Here is a 25,701-nt window from a genome sequence, read left to right on the forward strand (position 1 = left end):
GGGTTAAGATGTATTGTATCTTTTTACTCTTCATTTGTTGCCTTAGTTTTTAAGTTTTAATATTTTTGTTTTCTTCTTTTTACACATTTTGTTGTATATTGTGATTTAAATGTGTTTTCCTTTTTGCCAGTGCTGGTGAAGCTCTCTGTGCTCTGCATGATTGTATGAAAAGTGCTTTAAAAATAAGCAAAATAAAATTGTAAGTTGATATCGAGACTAAAGCTGCAGGTTTTCCGAGTCAATAGTTCCAAAGAACATAACACTAATGTACCAGGATTTCTTGCCACAAATTAAATTAGATTTTAACCACAGAACTGTGGATAATTATCGTTAGATCCTCATTGATCCTGTGCAGTGTCGGGAGATTTACATAATCATTGATGTGTGCGTGTTAAATACACACACACCTCTCTCAGTTTGGAAACACGCACACATTATTTCAGCTGCGATGCCATGGCTACAGGTTTGAATTAACTCAAAGAATCTTTTTACTATGAAGAAAAGATTTTCACTTCTGATATCTCTGCAAATCCTTTGATTGCACAGATTATTATTACATATGAAGGACATTGGTAATACCTGAATCTGACTCATTTCTTCATCACATTAACCCTCCTGCTACATTCATTTCTCAGGAACAGCAATAATGTTTGTGGGTAAATTTGACTCGGAACACGTTTAATTATCAAAAGTGTCAAAACCATTATAATCAATATTTAGTGCAATGGTGTTCTTTACCTCTCACAGATCATGGTTCAATGAGGATAATTCACTCGTTTTTTGTAAGAAAGTGAGAAAGAAAGATAGAGAGAGAGAGAGAGAGAGAGAGAGAGAGAGAGAGAGAGAGAGAGAGAGAGAGAGAGAGAGAGAGAGTGAGAGAGATTGTATGAATGAGAATGATAGATTGATTGTAATTCAATGATTGTAAATATTGCTTTCTTGTATTGTTATTAGTTTTTCTTTCCTTAATTCCTTTAAAATGAATAATATAATTATAATTAATTTATTGTAAACATTGCTTTCCTTACGGTTATCTTTTTTTTTAAACTTCTGACGCTTGCTTTGGCAATATGTACAGTGTTACGTCATGCCAATAAAGCCAATTGAATTGAATTGAATTGAATTGAAATGAATTGCATTGAATTTAATTGAGAGAGTGAGAGAGAGAATGAGAGTGAGAGAGAGAATGAAAGAGAGAAAGATGAAGAACAGAGAGGGGAATAACAACATGAATGAGTGAGACTGTTGTGGTTCACTGTGATCTTGTGCTGTCAATCACTCATTGCCACTCACTGGGCGCTCCGCAGTCACAGCACACGTCATTTCCCGTCATCCTCTTGACCTCTCCTAAGATGGCCTTGGTCAGCTCCTGCACGATGTTGTTCTCACCAACATGCTGGTCCCCTTTGAAGGCCTGGTTGAGCGCCTCCTCCTTACTGTTCTGCAGCACCGAGATCCAGCTGGAGGGAGGCGGAGAACAGGGGAGACAGAAGAGGTGAGTCAGGCAGATGGAAATGAGAGTAATGACAGAGGAAGAAGGAGAAGTAGAGGGAGGAGAAAGTTGTGAGGCGGGGATGGGAGCAGCCGCAGTAGAAAAAAAGAAATGGAGGGAGTAAAAAAGGGGAGAGGAGACAGGAGTAAAAGGCAGTTAATAGTCAGGAGGTGGGGAAAACAAGCCCAAGCGTCTGGCTGGGTGTGAGGTAGGAAGTGTGTGGAGAGATGTCGAGGTGGTAAACAGGATGCACTTAGGCATAAGAACACACACACACACGCACACGCACACACACACAAAAGGAAGGAAGGAACAGGCACTTACATCTGACAGTCCTGGTCATCCTCGGCCTGAAAGTGATACGTTCTGTCGTCTGAAAGAAAAAGAAACAGATGACAGGAGGAGGAAAGAGAGAAGAACATGAATCAGTACAGTGGAGGTGGAGAAAGAAAAGCGACTGAGCGACTCCCTGCCGACTGCAGAGGACATTAAAGTATCCGGCTGACGGGTCAGACTGGAGGGTGAAGTTCTGAACAGAAAAAACAAACAAACTATTTTAAGATAGAGAGTGAAAGAGAGAGTGAGAGAGAGTGAGAGAGAGTGGAAGACAGAGAGAGAGAGTGAGTGAGAGAGAGTGACTGATAGAGAGAGAGAGTGAGAGAGAGAGAGAGAGTGAGAGAGTGATAGAGAGAGTGAGTGAGAGAGAGTGAAAGAGAGTGATAGAGATAGAGAGAGAGAGAGAGAGAGAGAGAGAAAGAGAGAGGGGGGAGTGAAAGAGAGGGGAGAGAGTCAGAGTGAGAGAGAGTGAGATTGAAAGGAGTGAGAAAGAGTGAGAGAGAGAGTGAGTGAGTGAAAGTAAGAGAGGGAATGAGATAGAGAGAGAGATAGAGATAGAGATAGAGATAGAGAGAGTGAGAGAGATAAGGAACAAGGAGGGGTACAAACTATTTTAGCTTTTATTTTTATCTCCAGATATGAATCACTTGCTAATAATCAGGGAGAACTATTTTCACACCACTGGATCCACTTAAATCAAATTGTGTCTCCAGCGGCTAAAGCTCTCCAGTTCAACCGTCAGTATTTTTATCATTTGGGAAAAGTGACCAAATCTTTAACGACTGTGAACTGCCATGTTTGCCTCGTGTCTTGTCCCCTTTTCTCTCTCTCTCTCTCTCTCTCCCCTCCTCATTTCCTGTCAGCTCTCTACTGTCAACTTGGTGAAGCAGTTTGCAGCCATCAGCCGTTTTTTATGTTCCTCCTGCTGCAGATTTTAATAAAGAATATTTTTTAAACTTAATAACATGCCCTGCTAATGCTTGCTATGCTCTTATGGGTGCTCTGATTAATAAATGTATTCTTTGATTTAGTAAAATTGGACATCAGTACCCTCATGTAGCCTGAATGGAACCACATGTAAGGGCATTTTTTAAAACTTAACCCCACTGTATAAAATGAGCTGCTGTGACCTCTAGGATAATCACAGCCTCATGAAACGTTACAACAATAAACCAGAGAGCATTCAGAGGATGTATAGCTTTTCTAAGGTATATTCACAATAAGAGGGTTTCACAGCAGTTTCCAGAACAGAGGTGCTCACCATCCAACTGCCAAAAATTCTCCAATTCCCCAAAATCACTGCATGTATTTTTATGGGGTTACTTAAGGTATTGGTGTCTGACCATTATCACTTCTCAAGTGGTAAAAATTGTTACATTTTGCACCAAATCTGAGTAACAAAGTGTAAAAATTTCTGCAAATACTTACAAGACATAATTGAGCTCAAAATGTTCTAAACCATTATACACAGATTTATCACTATAAAAACTTTGCACACAATCAAATGAATCTTTAGGTTTCCAGCTGTATACCATTTCTATTTGCATCTACTGCTATACTACTATCTACTGCTACTATATAAGTGGGTCTCTTGGGGTTAATATGTATTTTTTAGGAATAAGCTCGTCTTTGGCTTGCTGCTTCTTGCTCAAGAGAAAAAAATTTGTTATACACAGCTGTATAACAAATCTTAGCCTGCTGCTCTCTGGATGAAAGAAGCCGATTAAAAAAAGGCACTTGAGTGCAACTTATACAGATATGGAAAGAAAAATTGGTGAGCAAGGTCAATAAGTTAGGAAGGCGACACATAAAATGAGAACTCAAAGAGAAAGAGAGAGAGAGAAAGAGTTGGACTTACGGGATATGAGGTCAAAGCTTCTCTTCTCTTCAGGATTGTGTTTCACCTGACAGGTGAGCAGGTTGAGTTTAGCTGGCGGCCGGTTAGCCTGTCAGAGAGAGAGAGGGGAGAGAGAGAGAGTGAGAGAGATAGAGAGGGAGTGAGGGTGAGAGAGTGAGGGGGGGGTGAGAGAGATTGAATGAGAAAGAGTGAGAAAGAGAAAGAGTGAGTGAGAAAGAGTGAGAGTGAGAGAAAGGAAGAGATAGAGTGAGAGCGAGCGAGCAAGAGAGTGAGAGTATGTGAGGGGGAGTAAGTGAGAGAGAGAGGTAGAAAGAGAGAGAGAGAGAGAAGGAGAGATAGAGTGAGTGAGAGTGAGTTAGAAAGAGTGAGAGAAAGGAAGAGATAGTGAGTGAGAGACAGCGAGATAGAGTGAGAGTGAGCGAGCAAGAGGGAGTGAGAGTGAGAGAGTAAGAAAGCGAGTGACAGCGAGAGAGAAAGAGTGAGTGAGTGAGTGAGTGAGTGAGTGAGAAAGAGTGAGAGAGAGAAAGAGTGAGTGTTAGAGAGAGTGAGAGAGACAGTAGAGTGAGAGAGACAGTAGAGTAAGAGAGAGAGTGAGAGAGAGAGAGAGAGAGAGAGTGAGTTAGAAAGAGTGAGAGAAAGGAAGAGATAGTGAGTGAGAGACAGCGAGAGAGTGAGCGAGCAAGCGAGCGAGAGGGAGTGAGAGAGTAAGAAAGAGAGTGAGAGTGAGAGAGAAAGAGTGAGTGAGTGAGTGAGTGAGTGAATGAGAAAGAGGGAGAGAGAGAGAAAGAGTGAGTGTTAGAGAGTGAGAGAGACAGTAGAGTGAGAGAGAGAGAAAGAGTGAGAGAGAGACAGTAGAGTGAGAGACAGTAGAGTGAGAGTGAGTGAGAGAGAGAGAGAGAGAGAGAGAGAGAGAGAGAGAGAGACAGAGAGAGAGAGATGAAGACCAGAGAGGGGAATAATAACAGAAATGAGTGAGCTTGTTGTGTTGAACCATATCTGACTGCTGCTGCAGCCAAATGAAACATCTGATAAGATGCTCCGTGTGAGACGAGAGGAGGGGAGAGGGCCGACCAGCCGACTGGCCGAACTAAATCTTTATATGGGAACAAACAGAGTTAAAAGAGGTTCAGCAGCAGCAGCAGCAGCCATGTGAGAGGAATGATAATATGTGAAGTGGGCCTGTGCTCCCTGTTAATATATTCATGGTTAATGGGTGAAGATAATGACCAGCTCGGGGGGATTTACTCTAAAAGTGTGACTAAATGGTGCGTGGCGACCTGTTTACATGTGTGCATCTGAATGTGCATTAGTTTGAATCAGAACAAAAAACATAGATCCTGTTTTGTTTACGTACTGTGCCGTGTGAGATGGTGAGGTATCCGTTCTTCGCTGTGCACTTTCTCTTCTGCCACACTTTCCTCAACCTGTGACACAGAGAAGGCCGTGGGTCAGTAAGTCACACACAGCCTGAACTCAAACAGCAGACACTTAGGATAAAATATTTAATATGATCACATGTTGGAATACAAAACACATGCATTAGTTATGACACACAGGCTGAGCAGTGTTTTCATATCTATAATTTATAAATCATTTGTTCTACAGGAAAAAAAGATACTGCAACAATTTGATGAATAATAAATTGCTTAAGTCATTTCAGAATTTTTATTTGTCTCATTTTGTTTTTGTATAGCATGAACCTAGCAGTGAAAGGGCATAAAAAGTACAAAAGACGTGAAGGAAAATCAGAGGCCCAGAATTACTTGCAAAGTTTATCAATTTATTCACAGCTCTCACATTGCAATAAAAAAAAGCTCAACCTAACTATACACACCAGAAGCCTCTCTATTGTGAACTAATATTTGTTGAGAACTTTAAATTCTGACTGTTTAACTCTGATTGTTTGAATTCTGACCGGGCTGCACAGGTACTTAGTAATGTTATAGCGTCCTCAAAAATCGAAACATTTAAAAGCGAGACTGAAGTTTATGCATTTAAAAAATAACCTTTTAAAATTGTATGTAAGACATTTTTATGAGATTTTCAGAGAATTTTAGACATTTTAAGGCCTTAAATTCAAATGATTATATTTTAGACTTTTTAAGACCCAGTGCATACCCTGCAGTTGTACTTTTATTTCAATGCCTTATTTTGGAAAGCTCATAATAAAGACCAAAATAAATGAAGAGGATCTGATGCTTTTCATAAGTTTCATATTACTATAGACTAAAAACCTAAAACAAGCAATATGAATATATCAACTCAGGCTCTAGGAAGTTGTGATGGGCACTTGTTGGTATTTTGTGATATTTTATAAACATAAATGTATGTAAATGTAACATGTAAATAAACAAATACTGGTTTGTAGTTGATTGAATCAGAAAGTAATGAGCAGGTTAATTTGTATTTTTAATGAAAATACTTGTACATTTGCAATAGGTTAAAATCTACACTTCCTTTTGTTTTTGAATTAAAAAATCTTTAATTTTATTATATTTATTACATACACCCCAGCTTTGAAACTCAGCAAAAAAAAAAAAAAAGATTTCAAATAGTGTACAGTACACTTTTTTTCACCTACAGTACCATAACTGATCTTTATTTAATTTTTTTGTCATATTTTTTTAATTCTTTATTTGTATTCAGATTTTTACTATATCATTTGAACAAAAATAAGAATAAAAAAAAGAATAAATACATAGAAATAAGAAAAAGACAAAAGAATGAGGAAAAATAACAGGCAGATAGTCTTGCAATCATCCCATGTTAAAGTTATTTCAAGGCTCACCCATCGCTCTTCTTGTACAGGTAGCCGCTGCGCTCGGTGCCGTGCTCCTTGTTCCCCTGCGGCTGGTGCAGGCTGTAGGTGGTGCTCTGCCGCACCTGTGAATCCTGAAAAGATGTATCACATGCAGACACATGAATAGAAGAAATCAGAGCCTTTTCACAAATAAAAAATAAATGAACAAAATAAAAAGCAGGTGCTGCACCGCATGTAGGATTTGCAAATTCAAATTGCAGTCAAGTGGAAGCCACTGAAGCGTTAAATGGCTCAGATTTACGCTCTGAGTCTCCTGCTCCTCTGAGAATTTGAACGACAATAGAGGATTGCTGCTGTGAGCCACGAATGCTTTTGTACACAAGGGGGAAAAGAAAATAAGAGGAGCTTTTACACATCTGAATCAGACTCTGGTGGTTTAAAAAGCGGCCGTTTTAGTCTCATAGGCAATTCAGAAAGGATCAAGAAATATTTTGATTATAAGCCTGGATGCCGTTTTAACAGATTTAACTTTATTTTTCTTTTTGATGTTCAGGTTTGATTGAAATGTAACACCACCAAAGTGTAGAAAAGGACCAAACAAAAAATATATATAGAGAGAGAGAGAGTGAGGGGAAGAGAGATTGAGAGAGAGAGTGAGGGGAAGAGAGATTGAGAGAGTGAGGGAAGAGAGAGAGAGAGAGAGAGAGAGAGAGAGAGAGAGAGAGAGAGAGAGAGAGAGAGAGAGAGAGAGAGAGAGAGAGGGGCAGGCAATATTGTTTTGAAACATTCATGCCAATAAATCCTTTTGAATTGAACTGAAAATTGAGAGAGGGAAGGACAGAGAGAGAGAGAGAGAAAAAAGCCCTTTTTGAATTGAATAGAATATAATTGAATTGAATTGGGGGGGGGGGGGGGGGGGGAGAGGAAGAGAGTGTGAGAGAGAGGCCAGATTTTTGTATGTGTGATGTCATTTCCTGTCTGGAAAAACTACGGGAAATAGTGAGAAGGACTTCTGAAGGCAGGCGTCGACAGGGCTTTAATGACTTTATTGGTGTGTGCCGTTATCAGCAGACACACACACAGCCAACAGGATAATCTCAGAGGAGCAGGAATGCAGCTCAATTCATTAAAATTAAACAAAAACAACAAAAACTTATGCAGTAATAAAAATAATTATCTAGCACAACAACAACACAACGAAAACAGGATGCAAAGAACGATTTTGTTCCAAGAAATCCACTTACTCTCCTAGACTTGTTTCACAAAAGACGGAGGAGGCAGTGAAAGAAAGAGAAAACAATCTTCAGGTGAGACGAGGATATTTAATGGTTCACTAAGCACAGGGCTGGGGTCATTTAAAAATCATGTCCACTTATTTAGGTGGTGGGGAAAAAAAGAGAAAAAAGCAGTGCAGAAATGAAACACCGCAGCCCCAGATATATTGAATCATTTAAAATGTTTGTTTTATTTAACCCTCCTGTTATGTTGCAGGTCAAACTGACCCATTTTAAATCTCAATGTCATGTTATACCATTGTATTGTATATGTAGGTCTTTTTAATTTTCAATGTCAAAATCTGTTTACACAGAGCAGAGAGGAGAGGACAGGTTGTAAAAATTATGGTGACAATTTGAAAAGTCTTCCATTTTATTAAAATTTGATGATTATGCCATTATAACTGTTATTCTGCACAAAAGACATTTCGAGACTCGAGGAGAGGATATATTGCAGGGAAATACAAGGCCACAGTGATTAAAATGTAAATTTAAAAAAGCAAAAAGTGCCCTAAAACGGCTTTGGGGCTCAAAGGGTTCAATGGAAATCTGTGGCTGAATTGGCTCATACATGTTAGAGTGGACCCCAATCCTGATAGATTTCTACATTAGGACCAACCATATAAACTTTACTTTAGTGTTTGTGTGCATCCAGGATTGTGGGGTTCAGTAAATTTGCTCTCCCTCTATAAAATGTTATATTTGACTCACTTGTGAGAGGTCACAGAGGACCTTCAGCACTGTGTGTGTGTGTGTGTGTGTGTGTGTTACCTCTTTCTGCTCCACCTGGAGCGACGTCTTGAGGACGTCTCGTAACTGTGTCAGCTGTTTCCTCTCCTCATCCTGTACCTGCTTTATCTGTCGGAAAGAAAAGATAAAGAAACCAAATGAGAAGGAACGGAGAAGAAGCACATGATGACGTATATATGGCAGAAATATCAAAAGCCCCTTTCATAGTGCCGTCCCACTATATTGCCGGAAAGATCTGTGCCGGCTTTCCGCCTTGGGGTGCTCATAGTGATCCTGCGAAGGCGTGATATTTGTGCCCATTCATAGGCTAACACTTAGCTCTGTAGCAGTACAGTGTGTATGTGCTGCAGCAGTATGTGTTTAGTTAGCGACCTCCATTTGTTTACAACAAGCACCAGAAACTCTGTGCACAGTAAGCATGCCGGTTTGTTTACAATAAGCGGTGGACGTTGTGCACAGTTAGCGACAGCGGCTGCAGTGAACTGTTCTTCTATGTCTGTCAGACCAAGTGTGTGGTGGAGTTAAAGTCATGCGCGAAGCGCCCCGATGGCCCGTTCATAGTGGTCCCGCTTCCAACAGTCCCATCAATTTTCTGCCTCCGTGACTACCTCTGGAGGCGGAAAATTGGTGGGATCACTTCATCCTGGCACCCTGGCAGCTTTCATAGTGCAGACGAGATGTTACAGAGCCGTAAATATCACGGCATGAAGCGGCACAATGAAAGGGGCTAGAGTCAAGTGAAGGAAAGAAGACACCAGAGCAGCTGGTTTTCTCACCGTGTGCAGATCTGTGGCCAGTTTCTCTATGGAAGGTTTTAGGTTGTCCACAGCTTTCAGACCATCCTGAAAGAAACTGAGCAGGAAACGCATGCATTTAACACATGAGCAATACTAAAATGGGTCTACATTCACGTGGGAGTATAAATGGATACTTTGGGGCCAAATACCAACACTGGATAATCACAAATCAAATGCAGAACACAGCCTTGAACACATTTCCCTGAAGGATTTGTTTGTCTTACTTGCACTGCGCGTGGAAGTACTTGATGAGGTTCTGCAGCAGGTCCACCCCCTTCTTGATTTTGATCTCATTGACTTTGAGGAGATACTGTAAACATATTGAATACAGATTTAGTCAAGACAGGGTGTGGCCAGGTTCAGCCAGAGGGGAAAGACACACACACACACACTCCTTTCATCTCACATCCAGAAAGTTCAAAGTAAAGGTCTTCATCTTTCAAGTAAAGTTTGATTAAAGTCAAACATCAAAGATGTTCAGGCTGCATAAACATACCGTCGTAATCCAAGATTTGTATTCTGAAAGGCTTTGCACCAGTTCTGAAATCTACCACTGTTATCAGAGTTTGACGGAGTTTTGCAGGAGCTAGTCTGTACTGATAAAAGAGATATATGGACACTTCTTCCATTAAAATATATTTAGTCAGTTTGGATTCATTGATACTTTCATGCAGGAGTGAGTCAGTCATTTTCTAAATGTAGGAGTTTTTAACATTATATTGTGCCTTTTTTTGCAGTTTAGAACATAACTTTTATTATGAATTCCTTGCTTTCGAAATATTTAAACAAGCTGTTTAGTAACCGTTGTGACCGTAACCAGTTTGGTAACCGTGTCTGACGTCATTAGTCGGACTAACCTAGTCCTGGACCATTATATGATCACAAATACGGTGGTAAGCTGTGAGCATATTTACTCAATCAAACATGTCGGAAATGTGCGTGACAGCAGCCAATCAGAGTCGACCTTTTCCTGCTCCAGTATTGTTTTTTCGTTGCCAGAGAAGTAAACAGAAAGACCGAATGTGGAGCTAAACACGGAGCTGAGGGCAGTGAAATAGATGTCAGCCATGACTTGTAGAAATTAAACCAGGGAGGAAAAGGTGAATGTTGGGAAAGAGCGAAGGCAATTACAATCTATTCGCTGCTGTATCGAGAGGAAACTAACATTCACAGCACGGCAATTCACACACAGGTATGGTGCATTCAATAGCGTAGCGACAGCTATGGTGCATTCAAGAGTGTGAGACATATGAAAATCTACAGAGAAACAAGTTATTACTGAATAGAACTTAGTTCAATAAACAAGTCAACAAAACATTAACAGCAAAAACACAATCTTTTTACTTTTGTTGTACTGTTGAGTAAAAATTGTTTTTATATTTTTTTTATGTTCATCTCATTTAATTTGCTTTGTTATTCACTTCATATTTAAATAAAATACTGAAGTAATCTGTAGTTTCTTTAGTTTTCAGTACAGATGCTTTAAAACTGGCAGTTTGAAAACAATATAAAAAATTGTTGTAATAATCAAGATTGGACGATATGAAAAAATATATCGTGATCTTTTTTTTTTTTTTTTTGCTATATCGCCTAGCCCTAGACTAACCTCACACATCTGCAGCTGGAAGAATCTCCTCTCCTTCTCCATCTCCTCAGCGATTTCCGCCCCACTGATTTCAGTCCTGATCATCCCGTGCTGCCTCGCATGCTCCTTCTTCTCCTTCTCTATCTTGGTGCTGGTAGGAAGTGACATCACAGGGGTCAAAGAGCACACAGCACATCCATGACAGCACCGTTAAACATGGAGAGTGAAACAAAAGGTGTGGTATTGTGTAAAATCAGCCCTGTTGCTGTCTGGTCTACTAGTTAAATGGTTATGGGTTGAAGATGGTTAGTTTGAGCTATGCGGTTAGAAATGACTCGGATTTGGAGGGTAAATTGTGTTGATTGCCAAAGTAAACATTTTATGGTGTCAATCAGGTATCAAGTCTTCTTCAATGCTGCATTTTGTAAATTGTGGCCCCCTGTGAATCAGTATAGAGTATCCATGGCACTGTGAACTTTTGGGGGTTTTCAATGTCGTCGACGTAGAAGTCTGACACTTTCACAGATCGTTTTGGCTTCGTGGAAGTTAATCGGAACACTCTGGTTCCCTGAAAATGTTTTGTTCAGCATCTGGTTGTTTTAGGGCGCTTTCATAACCCAAGTCTGAATCAGAGTGACATTGATACATTTGGTTGGTTTTGTATTATTTAGTCTGGTTTGCTTTTACAGTGCAGAAATGTAAGCGGACCAAAATAAAATTAAAAAAAGGTTTGGAGAGGGACGTGTACGAAGGTGGAGGGCTGGAAATCTACTCGCACTTTTATTTCTTATTGGTTGAAAAGTTGGTGGTGAAGAACGTAAACAAGGAATTAAACAAAGCCACGTGGAATCAAGCGCAAACCGAATACGTTTAATTCTAGCTCTCTGATGTTCTGACCAAACTAATCTGGAGAGAAACTCTCACAACGAGCTCCTGTTGAGGCTCCGGGTCATCAATAATATGTTGATCCATTTATTTCCAACATGCTCTATCAGGCAGCTGTATAATAAGAGAAGGTGAGCCTTGATGCTCCAACCACAATCTGCTATTTTGAGCGATATGTTGATAATTCTGCAATGACAAATTAGCTTTAGCTCAGTGGTAGGCTAGAGAATGAAACTGAAGGACACAGATTTAATCTTTAGGCCACAATCCACTGTGTTCTGGTCCATTTCCTTTAACTGGGTCGGATTCTGGTCAGTTCACAGTGCAATCAAACTGCTCTTGGGTCCGTTTAGAAACAGACCGAGACCCTCTCTGCAAGTTGTCTCGGACCAGTTGTTTTGGTGCACCAGATTACAATTGTAGCGTTCACAAGCAACCAAACGAACCTTAACCAGGATTTAACCGCACCAGAGTTCGATTAAAACAGACTAAACTTTGGGTTGTGAAAGCGCCCTTAAAAAAAATCTTCCTCTCTGTCCAAATATGGTCACTTCTGGGTGAAAATGCCAAACTCAAGGCCTCAAAACCTTCAAGTCTACAAATCAATGGGGGCTGTCACAGTCTATGCTTGGGACACAATGTTTTCTGTTGGTTTCAGACAACAGAAGCCATTCAGATGCAGATTTAAAAACTCATCACCTATTTTAAAACATTGCTTTTCCAGATGTGAAATCTTGTGCATTTGAACATCTGGTTATTGCTCTGATGCTGAACTGAGAAAAAGATCTATGTTGTTTGAACATAAACTGTCGAGAGAGGTTAAACGGCACTTAGCTCATCAGTGCTTTTGGAGAGCGTCCAAACAACACTTGTTCCTTGATGTTTCTCACTAAAGCCAGTACATCAAGCAGAACGAATTGGAAAGCAGATGTCAGCCATTTGAAATTACTTAACTCAGCAGTATTCGTTCACAGAGTCACTGTCTGTAATAGTATATTGGACAATTGGGTTATTGGGTTACGTGTTGGTATGATCATGTAGAGATGATTATGGATTAGATGGGTTTAAGGCTTCACACAGCAGGTTACCTGACAGACTGTACTCAGGGCTGATTTTTCACAAAGACCATAAACTCTGCATACAGTACATTTAACAGGCAATCGGGAAAACACAGCGCACACACAGAGAACGGAGGGGAGGCACCAGACCATGCAACAGGGCATTCTTTTCCATATGCTGTTTATTCTGACAGCATATTCCCTACAAAAGGATGCAACAAAAGGACTCTCTCTCTGAGAGACGGGACAAGTGCGTCGGTGTCCTGCAAGCCGCTCAGGAGCTGTTCAGCCTGGTTCATGTGCATCAAGACAGACTTCATTCCCTCGTGATCAGCTGTTATCTGTTTGACCTGCAGCTAGGATCTCTAATACAAAAAAGGTCATTTCCAAGCTCAACTTTAATGTGGAGAGATTAAAGTGGTGGAACTGCATGAGCCATCTTTTAAAACTGATTTTTAGAATATAAACTACAGGTTAGACTTGAAGGAATGCATTGACATTTTTTGGAAATGGACACATTTGCTTTCTTGTGAGAGTTGGGGGCTCTTCAAAGCGCGAAGGTCAGAAAAAAGGGTTCTGTTTTTGTTACATTTCTATAACATTTATCTGGTTAGTTTTGACTTCAATAACGATATTCTTGACGATTTTGATGACAAAATACAATTTTTTAATACAAAAATAAATAAAAAAAGAATTTTATTTAAATTATTTTCAAGCCTGTATGAAGAATAAAAGACAGAATAAAAATCAACCATAAATCTAAAATGTAGTGTAAAGTGCAAATCTCAACAGTTGCCAAATAAAAAAAATAACTCTTGACTCTTCAGTGCAAAATGGAAGTATTAAAAAAATATTTAAAAAATACTGCAAATGTCAGTGGTGGGATATAACTAAGTACATTTACTCAAATCCATTATTAAAATATTTGTATTGATACTTTTATGTAAGCAGTGTTTTCATTGTGTAAAGACAGGGCTCATTTTATTACTTAATTTACTGTTATAAGATTTAATTTTAAAAAAAGTCTAATCACTTTAAATTGATCATATATTTTATGTTAAATCTCCACCTGAAAAGTAACTAAAGCTCTCAGCTAAATGTAGTGGAGTAAAAAGTATAATATTTGCCTCAAAATGTAGTAGAGTAGAAGTATAAAGTTACATAAAACGGAAATACTCAAGTAAAGTAACACTCCCCAAAATTTTAGTTAAGAACAATACTTGAGTAAATGTACTTTCCACCACTGCCTGTAACTTCCTATTAACAAACAAAAGCCAGTGAGACCTAATTTTTCATCCAGAAAGCAAATAGGAGGACAGAATTTCCCAAAATGTCAAACTATTCCTTGAACGTTGCTTCTCAACTGATCTCTTTATGAAATGATTCATGATGTTGCACCAATTTAAACAGGAAGCAGAAATCAAACTCTTCTTCAGTGTTATTGCTGTTGCACAATATCTCATGTCATGTGTCATTTGGCATGTGCACAAAGACTGTGATATGGTGATGGGAAAAACTGTTCTGACATGAGGTTTCCCAGTTTATTTTCTATTCTCTTTATTTAAATCCAAGAGATAAATCAGTTTTGTTTTTAAGAAAAGTAATCGCCTTAGACATGGTTGTAAAACCTGACACAACCAAAACCCTAAAGACACAAACAAGAAGACAGCCTTTACTTTCTTAAATGTGTCATTTCGCCAGTGTGAACAAGCCAAATTTCATTTTATTAAGAGTACACTGCTGGCCTTTGTCAGCACATAAATCTCCAGCCCTGACAGCGTTACGGCCTCGTCAGGGCTGCGACTAATAGAGAGACACATGTTAGCCAGGCTGTTTGGCCGACAGCCAAACTGACAGTTGTTCAACTGATGATCGGGCTGAGATATCCAGTCACTTTCAGTCCCGTCAGTTCAGGAAGTGATTCGCCAATTAGGAAAAAAAAAACAGAACAGAAAGACACTGGAGTTGGTGGAGATAAACGTGCATTCAAATGTAGCAAAGATTTGTCAGATTTGATTCATTACAAACTTCCTGAATTAACAGCATTCAAAGTGCCGACCGGGAGACTGAAAACTCGTCTCATCTCTTTGTGTCTGTGGATAAAAAGCCTCAGACAGCAGAGAGAATCAGAGACGACTCATTGATAAAGAAGAGCGGCAAGATACGCTGGGGTGGTTTTCCAATCAGGCAGAAAACTGGACTCTATTGATGGCCTGTGTTCACCATCAATAGAGAGAAATCATAAGAATAAGTCGGGACGGTCAGGAACAGTCACATAGCATCCGGCTGAGCTCTCGATGACAGTACAAAGCCCGTACTGTCTGATCGAAATGGTTTTTCGGAGAGAAGATGTATTACCTTTTCAGTAAAGAATGTCCTTTGCAGCTTGTAAAATATATGAAAGTGCTATAAAAAGTCATGTGTTCTTTGCATGCACATTCACAACGGTTTATCAGTGGGAATGGTGTGTGTGAGTGGAGGTGGAGAGGTGGTGGTGGTGGTGATGGTGAGGACCGGTTATTCACATTATCAGGGGTGTGTTGACAGATATTCACAGGGGGAGGTGAGAGGGGGAGAGCGGTTAGTCAAGACAAGTCAGACAGACGAGACACATACTGCACATCTCATCTCAACATACTAACTGACATGTGAGGCAAGTTAAAACCTGCTGAAACTGATCAATTCAAACTAATGATGGCTCTATGATCACACAGTTTTTAGCATTGGGTTCATTTTAAGCAAATAAGTAACAAACTGGTTCTATATATGGACAACACATTAAAAGCCATAAGTACACATATTAGATTTCTTACACTTTTGTCTCGTAGTCCTTCCAAGCTTTGTCAAAAGGCTTCTTCAGATCCTGTGGAAAACAAGCAGAATTAGTCAGATATATAGTACTGAAATGATTAACTGATCCGTTTAATCAGCAACTATTTATGATACGACAGAAAGCTCTGGTAAAGCTACTAAATGGACCTTCTTTCCAAAGTCAAGAATTATCTTATATTCTCAACAATATTAAAACATTTTCACACATTAATTGTTTCTATAATTTCCCACAGCTTCACAAATGAGGCGATTTGCTGCTTTTTTTGGTTTTATATCATTGTAAAGTGCTTTCTGATATTTTACAGTTACGCCTCCACCATTAGACATTGATTAGGCACGTTTCCATCAGCTGGATTGGAGAAAATAGATTAGGTTATGCAAAATCATTTGTTTGTAAAAAGTTTGCGATATGCATGGCTGTAATTAAAAACAAATAAAAAAAGTCAACTTAGGAATTAGTTTTATGTTTTAATTGTTCTTTCACATCAGCTAGTACTGGAAAAAAAATGCAAGTCTTTCTTCACTTTTATCTTCAGTAAATGATGGTGATAAGATGCTAATTTGGCCAAATAAGGTAGAAAATACCCATTATTAATATAATGGTGGACACTGGATTAATAAACTTTGCCAAATCTCGCCTATGGCTAAAAGTTTGCACCCTCAACACCATTTGCAGCATATTTTAAAGCCCTCAGATATTTTTTTTTATGTTATATTATGTGTATTATTATTAATAATTTTAATCCATTTTATATGTACATTATTATTATTATTATTATTATTATTATTAATAATAATAATAATAATAATAATAATAATAATAATAATAATAATAATAATAATAATAATAATTTCTTTTAATCTATTTTGTTTGTGTGTATATTTATATGTGTATTATTATTATTAATAATTATGATAAAATACGTTATTTTTATTTTTAATCTATTTTATTATAATTTATTTATTTTTTCAGTTCAAGAAAACCTACTGTTAAAAAGACAAGGTGTTAAAAGAAGAAAGAAAATAGAATTGGCTAAAATAATTTATTTATTTATTTATTTTTAACCAGAATCGAGCAGACCCCGTTTGCAAATCACTGCGAGTCGCTCTATGTGTGTATGTGTGTATGTGTGTGTGTGTGTGTGTGTGTGTGTGTGTGTGTGTCACAATGTGAGTCATGGAGCTGAATCATCCTCCTGACAGATGCAGAGCTGCCACCAGCTGTCCCCGCAGGGAGCAGGGCCAGGTCACTGCGGAGGGTTTTCGGGAAGGCAGGAGCATGGTGAAATTGTTTTTTTGGCGTTCTTAACGCGATCCCTCTGGCGACAACGGGCGGAGCTGATTTCTCATTGTCCTAGGCGTGCTTTCAACAGGTGCTTGAGCAACACGCTTGATTAAACAACATCCCCAACACTGCGGAGCTGATTAAACAGCGATTATGACAAACAAAAGCTGACATTTACTGGGTGAAATTGCCCGTGTCGTTCACTTAAGAAATACAAATTTAACTGAATTAATTGTTGTCTGATAGCAGAGCCAGAGTGCCAGGAAATTCTACTCAACAGCATGCAAAAATACCAAGAAATAATCAACAGAATTATGTCACATTAAGATAAAATGTTCCTTTTTATGATCAAATTTAAAAGAACTACACTGTATGCACACATGTCTACTAGCTTAGAAGACTGTAACATGATTTTTTCTTTGGTTAATTTGTGACACAAAATATATCAAGGGTAATGTTTGAGATAGGGTTGTCAAAAGTATCGATACTCAAAAAAGTAACAATACTAAAACGTTGTATCCGGATACGATACTCATTTTCAAAAGTATCGATACTTCGATATCGGTACTTCAAACTTGGCGAAACATCTTTAGAACAGACAGCTTTTACAGCTTTTACAGTAAATTTTGACAGGTTAGTGTCTTTCGTTTCAAACTTCAACTGATGTTATCGTGGCTGGTGGCTCGCATTAATGTTGCCCGTGTTATTATTAGCCATTAGCCGCAGCTAGCAAATAAAGGCTGACGTCACGTTAATGATTATGAACAACGTAAATAAATAAAGAAATCAGGCACGTAGTATGCCCATTTTACGTTGATTGACACAGTGTCAGTATACATAAGCATAGAGTTAATAAGTTTACATAAATGTTGGTGACTGAAAAGTGTTATTTTCCCAGAATGAAGCAGAGAAAAGTCGACCCGCAACCAAACAGCAACACACACAGCCGAAAATATTGTTCTAATTGTTGTTGTTTATTGTATTTATTTATTTTTTGCACTACCTCAGACCTGAAGCTTGTTATCCTAGTTGCAGTTTCTTTTTGCACAACTGTTTTATATTATAAATATTTAACCTGTGGTTCTGTTAATTTTTACATGTTGCATTTTTCTTGTTAATAAAAATATTTCTGTTAAATTTTGGGGTCTTTGTTTTTATCCTGGTGGTATCGAAAATGGTATCGAGTATCGGTATCGAGTTGAAAATTTTAGTATCGTGACAACCCTAGTTTGAGACCATCATTTATAGTCCATTATGTTGTAAGATGTTCCTGTTATTTTAGTCCAAACCCTGTAAATCTGAACACTATTTAGCACTTTTAAGGAATTGCTTTTAAACTGCAGGATTACAATGGACCACAATCTGTGTTCTTGCAGAATCCTGGCATTGAAGCGAGGTTTTTTTGCAAACATTTAGCTTTGAAACCTTGAGCAGCACTAATATCTGGCTTACTGTGCATTTCTGTCCATGCATATAAAAAGAACACATACTTCTGGACCAAAAGCTTATGGCTTTAGTGAATTGTTAGAGCTCCAGAGAGGGCTGTGATCCCGCTGTTGACCTCCACTTCAGCAGCAGCAGAGGAGTGGCAGGCTCAACCTGTTAGCCCACAGGATCACAGTCTGGTTCACTGCACCAAAGCCAAGGAGCACTCAGCCATTCAGAAACCACCAGAGGAAAGAGAGCATAAAGGCTGAAAACCAAAGTGGAAGGCCAGCCAAAGCAGAAAGAGGAAGCAGCTAAAAGAATGCACTGTAGGTCAAGAGGGAGCCAGAAAGAAAAGCGAGGGTGAGCGGAAGGAAATGTCAGAGCCAGAGAGAGGAGAAAAATGGTAACAATGGCTAAAAATACCAGAAATAAGGCATCGCTGGGCAGGGAATGGCTGAGCAGAATAGGCCAAAGCTCGGAGCAAATGACTCCCTGAGAGAGCAGCAAGCTCTCAGCGCCCTGATTCCTCGTCTGGCTGAATCCAGAGGACAGAGGAGGAATGTCATGCCCTTGACAAGAGCCTCCATTCGCAAATGTTTCACTCTCCTTACAGTACGACCACTCATGTCCAGGAATAGCAGCTCCTGTTACACTTTCCTCTCACCTTGTCCCACTGCAGTAATGAAGGTACGGGAGTTTAGTTTGGACCAATAACACTCTTAAAGGGTCAGTTCACCAAAATAGAAATAACTTATAACAGTCCAAAAGCCCAATATGTTGAATTTTCTGTGGTTTTCTGAGTTGGGCACTATGGCTGGAATCTCAACAAGTTCTCCAACCTAAACAGCAGAAGAGGTCGTGTGTTAGTACCACTCATTATGACACGTAGGTAAGTTTGCGGCTGTGAAAAAGGCTGCAGTTTCTGTGGATTTATGTTGTAAAACCACTGACCTAGGTTTAGGGCAAAAAACTTCCTGGTAAGGAGTTATAAAATACAGTTTAAACAGTAAATAAATGTATGTAAATGCCTGAAGTGAAGTATTTACAAGGGTCACGTGATTACCGCAATTTACGTAAAAACGTGATTCACGTAACTTAAGTTAAAATTCAGGACTCCTACCCCACTCTCCTGGGTGAAAGTCTGCCATTTGTTGGACCCGTCCACCACCCCAGCCTCCAGCTGTAGGCAGAAATCTGCTATATTAACTTTGCTTCCCGTCAATCACTACCACGTCAGTAAGATGGCGGTGGACACATTGCATGGGTCGGTAAAATACGTCAATATCGCTTGTTTTTCGCTGCCTGTACTCACGGCCTACAGTACAGGCCAAAAGTTTGGACACACACCTTCTCATTCAATGCGTTTTTCTTTATTTTCATGACTATTTACATTGTAGATTCTCACTGAATGCATCAAAACTATGAATGAGCACATATGGAATTATGTACTTAACAAAAAAGTGTGAAATAACTGAAAACATGTCTTGTCCTCACAAACACCAGGAAACTGGACCATATTACACCGGTCCTTAAATCACTACACTGGCTTCCTGTGAGTCAGAGGATAGATTTTAAAATCTTACTGCTGGTCTACAAAGCTCTGAATGGTCTCGGACCAAATTACATGCTTGATCTGCTTCCTCTCTATGAAGCATCCAGACCCCTTAGGTCATCTGGAACTGGCTTGTTGCGTGTCCCAAAAACAAGAACTAAGCGGGGTGAGGCAGCTTTCAGTTATTCTGCTCCTCACCTGTGGAACAAACTACCTGTAGATCTGAGGTCTGCCCAAACACTCAGCTCCTTTAAATCAGGAATAAAAACACTATTGTTGACTGAAGCGTACTCTTAACTTTAACACTTATCTGCTCTACTCTACTGCCCTTACTTTTTAAGTACACAATGTTTGACTTGTGCTTTTTATTATTTTATCTATTTTTTTATCCTGCTGTATCTTCGCTGTTTTAATTGACTGTTTTTACTGTTTTCAATTGTGTCTTGCTGTTTTTAATGTGTATGTAAATCACTTTGAATTACCTTGTGTTGAATTGTGCTATACAAATAAACTTGCCTTGCCTTGCCTTGTATTTTAGATTCCTCAAAGTAACCACCCTTTGCTTACTAGAATATAAGACATGTTTTCAAGGCGTGTCCAAACTTTTGGCCTGTACTGTATATTGACATTTGTGATGCCAGAACAGGCTGTAAATCTTGTATGTGTTGTAAACTCACCAGCCACTTTAATAGGTAACGTGTGTACCTAATAAAGTGGCAGTGTGCTCTTCTGCTTCGTACGTTAACAAGCAATTACACAGGTGTACCTAATTAACTGGCGGGTGTGTGTATACTGTAGGTAATTTCATAACTCGATAATATATCCAGATACAGCATGTTTGTAGGTAATTCAATTAATAAATACACTATGCTGAGGTGCAAAATCTGAAAACCAATAAAACCTGGACCAATAAAACCATAGTCTGCACATGGTTTAGGGCCAAAATACATCTCTGATCTTCTGCTTCGCTACAAATCACCCAGAACCCTCAGATCATCAGGGACAGGTCTGCTCTGTGTTCACACAGTCAGAACTAAACATGGAGGCAAGATGGGAGAGAGAATTAAATTACAAAATAACCTGTAAACAATGGGATAATATGTGTGGTAATGCTTTTTCCACTTCTTCTTCTATGTATTGACGTGAATTCTGTTGGAATAACCTTGTTCGTTTCTTTGTAACACCTCAAATGAAAACATATTCAATAACAACGGTTCACACATGCTGGAGGAAGTGTGGAAATGACGAGGCAAACCACTACCACATCCTTTGGAGTTGCCCAGGACTACGGCCTTTTTGGGACGATATTGTGAGAACCATACAACATGATACTGGGACAACAGGTTCCTCTGCCATTTACAACTCTTTTTCTAAGTCATTTACCAGACGGGATGGCAGAAAATGATAGATACCTCTTCAAAATAATGTCTGCAGCAGCAAAAAAAGCTATCACCCGTAAGTGGCTGCAGTCAGACCCACCCACAACCTCATTGGTCATTAACCCTCTAGAGTCCAAGAAACCACCTGCACATTGCTTCTTCATAACGTAGGACATAAAAATGAAGCAACATTGAGTCTTACCATCAGCTTCCCTCTAAAGTTCTGGCTTGAAACTCCATACCAGATTTTTTTTGATGATATTCAGCGAAGTAAAACCGGAGATTATGTCAAATATATTTAGTATAAAAATATAGAACTAGATATTATCCTCGTTTGACCTGTTATATGTTATATATGCAACCTGTGTTCATATTTGCAATAATTAAAATTCTGTGTTTTGAAACATAATTTTCAAGATCAGATTTTATGTTTCCTTAGTATCTTTTGGGTTCTAAAAATAAAGTCAAACCTAAAAAATAATTATCAGGACATATAGGTGAGGTAACGCTTAAAAAACTGATACCAACATGGCATGGTGAAGATTTTTTAACAGATTTTTTAACGGACATAATAGCCGAAGATTTTAGAGGGTTAAAGAAATTCCCCAGATGGAGAAACTAACCTTCCTGCTCAGACTAAAAAGAGGCCTGTATTATGCAAGAAGGAAAAAATGGACTGCGTTGTTGACCCCCCCCCCCCCTTCCCCCTTTCTGATTTTATTTTATTGTCTTGCTAATGCTCTGTTTGATGTGGTGTATAACCACCAGATGCTTTCCAAGGGACATATATTGTTGGATTGAGTAGAGCAAAATTTTATATGTTGATCGTCCTCAAGTGATCCAGTTGGCTGGCTATTTTATTTTTCATTAGAATGTACTGTGATGTTGTCATGTTTGACTATTCCTCACATAAAACCTAATAAAAATATAAGTGTAAAAATAAACATGGAGAGGCAGCGTTCAGTTTGTAAACTGCAGGTCTGCAGCAACTCTCAACTCTTTTTCAGTTTGCTGCTGCCTTTCAGTAATACTGCAATTTTTATTCCTTTTAGATTTGATATTTTTTAAAATAAAAAAAAAAATTTTTTTTATTTTATCAGCTCACCTTCAATTTTAAACTTGCCTTGCCTTGCCCAGATGGACATCACTAGAAGTAAGTGTGATAACTGACTTTTGGTTGATAGCAGAGTGTGCAAACTAAAAGGAAAGGCCTCGATTATTAATCTGCTCTTATCTTTAAATCTCAAACAGCGAGCATGTGTGGGTGTTTCGGGTGTTCAGGACCCGCTGAACCACAAAGAGCCAGGGTGCAGAGTCGGCCCTCCTCTCACTCCTCCTTCCTTACACAAACACAGTAGATTGTGCAGCAACTATCCAGACACTGTAACTGAACAGTGATAAGCTGATATGACTCATGGAGGGTTAGAAACACAGACGGGTCAATGAGCAGAGGATGAGATCACATCATGCCGCCGTCCACTCTGAAAGTCCCCTGTTAGCAGAAAGCTCTTGTAGACTCAGCACTTTCCATTTTCCACTGACTGGAGTGTGTGTTCATCCTCAGTAAAAACACTACTGGGTCTTCCAGGGACCCCGCCCCGTCCTTTTATGCTCGTGCTGCACTAACTGAGCTGCATCCCCGTCAAAAAAGGCTTTTTACAGGGATGTTACAGAGCACTTTACCTGCTTATGAAATTGCCCTGAGCGGTGAAATGGCCATGCAGGTATATGAGGTGGAAAATGTTGGACTTTTAGCTGAGTAACAGCATTGACAGGTTGCTAGGTGGTAGCCCTCTAATCACAGGGCCATTAGCTGAGGCCTCCCTCAGGGTTAGTTCATCGCACTCATTGCCAAAGACAGCAGCGGCTGAATATTAATAAGCTCTGAGGGGACAACGGACACCAGAAAGCTATTAAGTCCTCAGCTAAATCAAATAAAAAGGACTGGTGGCGGTTAAAGCTGCCACACAGCTGCAGGCACGGCAGAGGGTTTTAAAAGAACAGATTGCACTTTTTATGCATTGAAAGGAAATTAGGAATGACGTTTTTTTTTTTTTTCAATTATAGGCCTACATCTTCTGCAGGGAGATGCTCTTGCTCTTCCTGGCATTACCTGTCTTCTGTCCGGTCCGTCTCCCAAATTAAGAGACATTAGTCTTAATGTTGCCTTTATTTACAATTTGCTTGTGTTGGATGGGTTACATTTGTGTGAAGACTCTTTTACAGCCTCTGATCCACAAATGTGTGTTGCGTTTAAGTGCAGAGGTGGAAGAAGTATTCAGATCCTTTACTTAAGTAAAAGTACTAATACTACACTGTGAAATTACTCCACTACAGGTAAAAGTCCCACATTTAAAACATTCTGAAGTAAAAGAACAAAATTATCAGCATCAAAATGTCCTTAAAGTATCAAAAGTAAAAGTACTCATTATGCAGATTATATTCCAAATATAAAATATATAGTAATATAAAAAAAAGTTGAATCACCATGAATGTATCATGTTTTTTATGTTATATTTTGACCCGAAAAGTAACTAAAGCTGTCAGCTACATGTAGTGGAGTAAAAAGTACAATATTTGCCTCAAAATGTAGTGGAGTAGATGTTACATAAAATGGAAATACTCAAGAAAGTATAAGTACCTCAAAATACTTGCAAAAAATCAAATCAAAATCAAAATAAAAGTCCTAAAGTACTTGAGTAAATGTACTTAGTTTGGTGGAAAACTTCATAAGTATTCAGTACATGCATGTGGAACGGATCAAAGTGATAAAGGCTCGTCATACTTTAGACAATATTTAACTAAGTATTTTTACATGTAATATTCCAGCAATTTTGATGACTTCAAATTCAACGACTTCACTTTTACACATCATGTGGTCGAGGCTGCGCTCCTTTTATGACCCCTAGAGGTAAATAACACATATTTTAGACGTTTATATGCAGAAGAAGCTTTGCAAAAGCAAATGTTATTAACTAAAAAAAGTTTGGAAACTGTTTCCTGAAATCAAAATGTGTTTGTTTTTATGTGCTCTTTGAATAATGACACATGTAGATACAAATAAATCACAAGAAAACTACAACTTAACTTTCTTTTTTAAATAATTAAAATGTCTTATTTGTCATTGAATAGCCACATCTGACTTAAAAAACAAACTCCCAGGCTTTCCAGCATCAAGCCTTCGTCAGGGAGTCAAACTGTCTTGGAGTGCCTTTTATTTTTCTTGTGATTTTCTGCAAATTAGATTAATAAACTTCGTAATTAAATTAATAAACGTCGTAAATGTATTTGTAGAGTACGGACAAGCTGTATTTTGTCATGTCATGCATACAAACGCACATAAATATTAGACTAACTTCTTATTTTAAATACATCCCTCCTCCTCATCAACTCATTACTCCATCCTACTCTCATCCTGCAGTCTAAACAGCCTTTCATGCAGGTCTGGACTGCTTCCTGCTCTCCTCTTTCCTAACAGGTACTTCCCCTGGGAGAGGACCAGAGTGGAGAAACATGATAATGACAGAGGAGGAGGAGGAGGAAGAGGAGGAGGAAGATGATGATGAGTGGGCCGTGGAGGTGAGCAACAGGTTGGGAGGAGGGGTGAAGAAATAATCCATCATTTCCCTTCTAGAGGCTTCCTTCTCCACTTCTATTCTCCTGACACTGAAGGCTTCATTTCTGGGGTTTACAGACATTGCAGTGGTGACATTTGTGTGTGAATGTGTGTGTGTGTGTGTGTGTGTCCTGAGGTATAAAATAACCAGCAGCTCATTAGCCCCCATGTCATCGGGGTAATGAGAATCATCAGCGGGCTAATGAGCAATAAGTGGGTAAGCATTACAGATGTGATGGGCTGCCACAAGCCAGAGTGAGGGGGTGGGCGGCGGGGACAGAGTGAAGGAGACAGCGGGGACGGAAAGAGAGACTGAAGAGGGACGGAGAAAGGAACTCGTGGAGGAGAAAAACAGGCAGAGGCTTGAGAGAAAACGCTGCACTTGAGAGATACAAAAGAGCAAAAAAAGAGAGAAAAAAAGAGGCCAAACAGTTCAGAGGTGGAGATGGAGCCAAGTGGCAAAGGGTCACGGGGACAACCGCCGTTTCTATGGCAACCAGACTCATTAGAGAGAGCAGGGTTAAGCGCATCATACCTCCGTGGAAAGTGCAGCCAATCATGTGCCTGGAGAGTGAAAGGTCACAGACTGCAGCGGACAGTAACGACTGCTGATCACATTACAGAGCTGCAGACTGCTAACGAGCACGCACATGACTGACTGGCTAACTGATGGGTAGAGTCAGTATTAAAGTTGGTAGGGCTCACTATTGAACCTCTATAACTATATAACTATATATACACTTTATTCTCTGATCAGAAAGTTCCTGGTGTGAATAAAATGTCAGTTTTAGGGGCTTAAAGCTCCAGTTTTAA

At 39.2% G+C, this 25,701-nt stretch overlaps 1 protein-coding gene across 3 annotated transcripts in view; it reads right to left on the reverse strand.

Moving 5' to 3' along the window:
- asap2a (ArfGAP with SH3 domain, ankyrin repeat and PH domain 2a) overlaps window positions 1–25,701 on the reverse strand; it is an 86,854-nt gene that overhangs the window by 19,905 nt on the left and 41,248 nt on the right. For 2 of the 3 annotated variants that reach the window (XM_059353142.1, XM_059353140.1), the window contains exons 5-14: window positions 15,610–15,659; window positions 10,875–11,004; window positions 9,493–9,578; window positions 9,248–9,323; window positions 8,493–8,579; window positions 6,475–6,578; window positions 5,041–5,110; window positions 3,687–3,774; window positions 1,817–1,865; window positions 1,294–1,460 (exon numbers count right to left, since the gene is read on the reverse strand). In XM_059353142.1, coding sequence (XP_059209125.1) covers window positions 1,294–1,460; window positions 1,817–1,865; window positions 3,687–3,774; window positions 5,041–5,110; window positions 6,475–6,578; window positions 8,493–8,579; window positions 9,248–9,323; window positions 9,493–9,578; window positions 10,875–11,004; window positions 15,610–15,659 — 907 coding nt within the window. Of the gene's footprint in view, window positions 1–1,293; window positions 1,461–1,816; window positions 1,866–3,686; window positions 3,775–5,040; window positions 5,111–6,474; window positions 6,579–8,492; window positions 8,580–9,247; window positions 9,324–9,492; window positions 9,579–10,874; window positions 11,005–15,154; window positions 15,182–15,609; window positions 15,660–25,701 lie in introns of all 3 variants that reach the window. The other variant, XM_059353141.1, reaches the window with a different exon arrangement.

This window comes from Centropristis striata, chromosome 16 (assembly GCF_030273125.1).
Source record: "Centropristis striata isolate RG_2023a ecotype Rhode Island chromosome 16, C.striata_1.0, whole genome shotgun sequence".
In the NCBI taxonomy this organism is placed as follows: Eukaryota; Metazoa; Chordata; class Actinopteri; order Perciformes; family Serranidae; genus Centropristis; species Centropristis striata.